Here is a 6,000-nt window from a genome sequence, read left to right as displayed (position 1 = left end):
CACCACAGGAGGCCTAGGAATTAAGAACTTAGTTTAGAGTTTAAATAAGGTTTTAGCTTGGCAACTGTCCCAAGGGTTCGCTTCAACAAGCTTACGCAGAGCCAGAGAAGGCTGGCACATAATGCAGAACAGGTGTGCAAACTGCTGCTAAACCATGTCCCAGGGAAAACGAGAGGAAACCCCATCCGCAGGGGGTCTCATTTATCAGAGTAACTGAGTACAGAATCCTCAGGTTCCCCTTTCTCCAGGGTGCTAATGGAAAGCTGGAAGCTGCAACCAGAATTTTGTTAGCATTGGCTCTGCAGGGTGGGGGTAGGAGAGAGGACTGGAAAGTAAAAGCTGGCATCTGCTGCTTGTTGCCCTGCAGAAAGACTACACAAGCAGTGCAGCAGCTCCCTGCTCATCTGAACGCCGCTACAGTGTCTGCTACCAGTAATGGAGATAAGACAGGAGTGTAACTCTTTACGCATAGATCTGATGCTTGTAGTTCAGTCTCAGGACAAGCACATAGCAGTGGACAAAGATGAGGATTCTGGTCATCAAAAACAAGGTACAAACCAATCAATGCAGCTATGCTAACACCTCTGCTTGTAGATGTGCATGGTGTGTGCAAAAGCACTAAATAAATACTGCTAAGAGCAAAGCATAACAAAACAACTGCAGATGAGCAATTCCTTAGACTATGGTGCTGGAGAAGCCATCTTTGATGTGGGCATTATAAGGAACTTGCTGTGAAAGTGAAAAAAAAAAAAAAGTACTCCATATTAATCTTGGCTGCATTATTAGGAGGTGTTATTAGGTTGCTACTGTATACTCAGACAATATATCAGGACTAGTTTTTAGAAATCTGTTTGGAGTGTAATTTGTATATGATATTAGTATATGATGGAATAATGTCAAAAGGATTACAAGCAATTACATGTCACCCCACTGACACTTTGCTGCACTGGCATAGAGTTAGCTGCAATTTTGGTGCAAGATTAAGATATCATTTAGTTAGAGGAAAACATCAGCAACATAAAGGTTTTTAACATTTGTAATATTAAATGAAAATTATTTGAATTTGCAAATAAATCCATAAAGACCTCACTTACGAATTCACTTGAGTGGTGGCATCGGTGCATCTGTATAATTCTTGCAGTACACTTCCATTTACATGGCTACTTATTAGTCTTTGGTGAGTCACATGTAGCTCTGACAAAATTCCATACATCGGCCATGAACGGAACTCCAGAGTGAGTATACACCCGTTTTCTGAGTTGGGCGCATTTCTGCAACTGCACGGCACCCAGCCCTCTGTCCGCTACAGTAGTCATCACAAATCGACACTTACATCTACCTCATGCTAGGTAAAAGAGATGCAACTGAAAGTGACATCCACCAGCCATACACACCCCTTAGAGTAAGACATAACTCTGGCTACACACTCAAAAGATGGTTCTCTTCCTTACGTACGATTAATTGGCATCTAGTAGCACCCATTTGATGGACAGAGAGAAATTACTGTGATGCGTCAGAATTGCCTGGAGGTACACAAAGATGCATATTTTCCCAGCGGCGCAGATAGTTTACTAAACCTCACAAGATGGGTCCTGAAGAGGCACAAAGGTGCAAAAGTGTACACACTGCATGAAAAGTCCAAATTCCTACCCCGTTCATTAACTGAGACATTTCCTATTTTTCACTCTGTTCAGCCTCATGTATGGATTAAATTAAAAATAGAGAGAGAATAACCGAATCACTTTTACTTTTTGTTTCATGGCTCGACCTACACTGTGAAATGCAATTCTCTGCTGAAGTGATCTGGAATTTACATGAATATTTATATGAATAAATTGTGTGACTGTCTTAGAAGCTTTTTTCACTAATTACTGCTTATTGGGCCTAATTCAAGGTTGATTGCAAAATAAAAATTTCCCCTAATGGCCAAAACCATGTGCACTGCAGGTGGGGCAGGTATAACATGTGCAGAGAGAGTTATATGTGGGTGGGTTATATTGTTTCTGTGCAGGGTAAATACTGGCTGCTTTATTTTTATACTGCAATTTATATTTCAGTTTAAACACACCCCACCCAAATCTAACTCTCTCTGCACATAGTTTTGCCCATTAGAGAAAATTGTTATTTTGCAATCAACCTTGAATTAGGCCCATTGCTGCCAGCCCTTTAAGTGACATGGATATTATGTACAGTGGCACAATTTTCAGTCAAAGGTCTCATTAATGTGTTTTTAGCTTCAGAACTTAATTTAAAAGATATAAAATGCCATTTTAACACCAACTCCTTCTGTCATTTATTTTTTGCTAATATTTTTACTATGATCATATGAAGACTTTTCATCACAACCAGAGTTTTGTTTTTGGTTGTATATTTGACCGTTCAGGTGACCTAAGTTACTGGCACAGCTGATAAATGAATGAAATGATAATGATTGTTTATGTCTATTGTTACTGGTCAGTGATTGCTCATTATATGCATAGTCCAATGACATCTGATTAACATCCCCTCACACAGTGACTCCACCGCTGAGGATGCCTCTTGCTGCCAGACACTTGATTAGTAGCTATGAGAGCCAAGGTAAGTCTTGCTCAACTTTCTTCTGCATCTTGTATCCAGATTGTAGGTGGCATATATACAGTATGTGACATTAGGTATATTCATACAAACAGGGCCGGTTCTAGCCCTTTTTGCGCCCCGGGCAGGAAATAGGGGTGTGGCTTCATACAGGGGGCGTGGTCAGTTACGCCCCCTGTACAGTAGAGTAGCGCCGCTGAAATGCTGTGCGGTGCACGATGACATCATCGCGCACCGCACAGCAAAGATCCTCTCCACGAAGGGAAACTAGACACGTAGCGTCTAGTTCCCTTCACAGCGGGACCAGTGGAGGACTCAGCGGGCAGCGGGGGGCACAGCAGTAGCGGATCTTGCCATGGTGCGGCGCCCTCCGGATGGCGCCGGCGCCCTCTGGAAGGTGGCGCCCCGGGCAAAAGTCCTGCTTGCCCGTGGCAAGATCCGCTACTACATACAAAGTACAACACACAAAAACCAAGTGTACAGCGCGCATAAAGATAGCAGCTAGAAATACCAAATTCCAAAGAGGTATTCCTCACCCCTCCACCAAAACACATAATGCACACAAAAAATGAGGATGATTTCACTAACGCTTTCAGTACAAAGAAATGTTGTTACATCCCTGATTGCAGTAAGGGGGTCATTCCGAGTTGATCGCACGCTGCCGATTTTCGCAGCTCAGCGATCAGGTTACTACTGCGCATGTGTATGCACCGCAATGTGCACGTGCGTCGTACGGGTACAAACAGCATCGTTGCTGTGCATTGCTTCTAGCGACGAATCCATTCGCACAACCGATCGCAAGGAGATTGACAGAAAGAGGGCGTTTATGGGTGTCCGTTTTCTGGGAGTGGTAGGGAAAATGCAGGCGTGTCCAAGCGTTTGCAGGGCGGGCGTCTGACATCAATTCCGGGACCGGACCGGCTGAAGTGATCGCAAGGGCTGGGTAAGTTCAGACCTAATCAGAAACTGCAAAAAACGTTTTTGTCCCGCTCGGCTGCACATGCGATCGCACACTTGCTAACCGAAAATACACTCCCCCGTGGGCGGCGAATATATGTTTGCACGGCTGCAAAAAGTAGCTAGCGAGCGATCAACTCGGATATGCGGTATCCTCCACATCTCTATAGATGGTAAACCGCTCCACTTTGCTGCAGGCTTGGTATCCTCTCTCCTTGGTATGGTCTTTCGGAATCCTGACAGCGAGGCAGCGAGTCCCCTTGTGGGCTCGGTGGCTTGCTTCACTCGACACAGGTTGGTGGCGTGGACCCATCAATCGAGTGGGAATAGCCGGAGGTGGTCGGGATTGCGGGCGTCTGTATTTCACCGGCTGTAGGGATTCCGGCCTCGGTCTCCTGAACACTGGGATCCCGACAGCTGGTATTTTAACTGCATCCCATCTAATGGACTTGTGCACAACTATAGCAAGAGTGAAAAAATTACAAGACATTTATTAAGTAGATAAAGCTGCTAACTATGTATGACTACAAGAGACTTTTAATGTTTATGTTGCATTTCCCATCAAAGGCTATGTGCCACTTCTCAGTATGGCCCCCACATTCTCCTACCCACCCATACTAAGATCTGATCAAAATGTTATCCCAATCCTACTTCTGCCACTAGTTACCTGCTATTGTGTCTTTTTTTCCCCTCTTCATTGCTCGCTTCCACCCCACCATGTGTTTTTCCTATAATATTTACCTCCACTGATTGCACACATTTCCATTGTGCCCTACATGCAGGGTACATTATACTACTACATAAGCATCAGTCTTCCCATATATGAACTTGGCCCTTTTATGGCTCACCTCCCACAGTGTAACCTTCAAAGTGCGCCCAACATGGCTGCCCCATATGGTACACTTGTGGATGGGATGAAAAATACATAGGCCTGATGGTTTTGATGGAACCCTACTCTAAACTGTAGGACTCTGAAATCACCCCCATTTTGGGTCATCTCTTCTAGGGGTGGACTATTCCACCCTGGGTAATCCTACGCTGAGCGCCCAAGATGGCTGCCGCACTTGGTACCTTGTGAGGGTGGAATACACAACCCTTGGAAGTTATTACCCAAAATGCCTACACCAATCCTGCATTATGCTTTCTGTGTGCTTAAGGTTTTCTTTTATGTCTGTGTTGCTTGTCTATTGTTGTATTACTCAAATCCTCTGTATCATATGCATTGTTTTTGATATCTGTAAAGCGCCTTGAGTCCTGTTGGAGAAAAAGCGCTATATAAATAAAATTATTATTATTATTATTATTATTACTATTGGTGCTTCAGGACCAAACTAAGGTTAGGTACACACCGGTTAGAGGAACGATCCAATATTTTTTTTCCTGACAACTGAAATGATCCAGAGAACACCTTACTCCCTGTATACACATTACACAATTCTTGTTGTTCTATAAACGATAAATTTGAATTTCCCTAAGATCGTATTAAATGCAGTTTGTCAGAACGATCCTGTACACTGCGTTTTCTGCACAATATTGGCTCATCAGGACCAACCGATGTCATGCAGCACTCCTGATGTTGGAAACCAACCTGTGGGCCTGAATCTGATGTGGTTGGAGGAGGCATCACTGCTGCGTACTTGTAAGCAACAGCGACGTAGTAATACAGCAGGAGGCGTCTGGTATAAGCAGATGCCTCCAGCATGCATTTGTGATCCGGTGCTGCGCCTGAGGATGCAGCATCGGATCACCTACGACACAATCGGCCGGCTGCATAACCCACGGGGACGTGCAAGCCGGCTGCCGCAGCTCTGTCCTAGAGGCCAGGAAATCTCTGTCTTCCTGATGGAGAACTTTGCCTCGACACTCTACCAAAACGTAGGTAACAAGCTTCCATTTTGGAGAGCGGAGGCCATTGTCACCCCCTCCCCGTGGCTTCAGTTGGGGTAATGCATGAACCTATGTGTCTGTGAATATTCCATAGGTAGGCCTGTCTACATTACTCTCTTCAAAACTGTACTAGAAATATACTCAATTGGGGTCATTTAGAAAACACCAAAGTGCAGAACTTCAGCAAACATTCTCATTTACAGCGTCAAATGCCTACATAGGCACATATGCATCCTTTATTACTGGTAAGGTCTTGGTGTCTCTATGGGGTCAATTTAGTTAGGGATGAATGTGTGAAATACGGTTGGAACGGCATATACACACCGGCAACGGCAGCAGCACTTGCCCCCCTGCAGCCTGATCTCACGCCTGACTCACTGATTTTTTTACACAGCCCTATGAGGGGCCCTGTACACTTCCCCTGGCAGTGGTTTTAATGTTATGGCTGAGGAGTTTATATATGTATATATATCTTATTGTGTATGGAGCTGCTCAGCAGTAGATGGGTGTGGTAAAGAAGATCTACTCTGTCTAGATAGGCAGTCATTAGGTCGACCCCATATGGTCAACATGTATTAGGTC

General features: G+C 44.5%; 1 protein-coding gene across 2 annotated transcripts in view; it reads left to right on the top strand.

The window, feature by feature from the left end:
• The first annotated feature begins 237 nt into the window (after positions 1 to 237).
• KY (kyphoscoliosis peptidase) overlaps positions 238 to 6,000 on the top strand; it is a 49,383-nt gene continuing 43,620 nt past the window's right edge. For both annotated transcript variants that reach the window (XM_063915561.1, XM_063915560.1), the window contains exons 1-2: positions 238 to 550; positions 2,515 to 2,577. In XM_063915561.1, coding sequence (XP_063771631.1) covers positions 436 to 550; positions 2,515 to 2,577 — 178 coding nt within the window. In that variant the 5' untranslated portion in view covers positions 238 to 435. The remainder of the gene's footprint in view (positions 551 to 2,514; positions 2,578 to 6,000) is intronic.

Source organism: Pseudophryne corroboree, chromosome 4, assembly GCF_028390025.1.
Source record: "Pseudophryne corroboree isolate aPseCor3 chromosome 4, aPseCor3.hap2, whole genome shotgun sequence".
In the NCBI taxonomy this organism is placed as follows: Eukaryota; Metazoa; Chordata; class Amphibia; order Anura; family Myobatrachidae; genus Pseudophryne; species Pseudophryne corroboree.
Note: the sequence above shows the minus strand (reverse complement) of the source record. Positions and strands in the feature narration are given on the sequence as shown.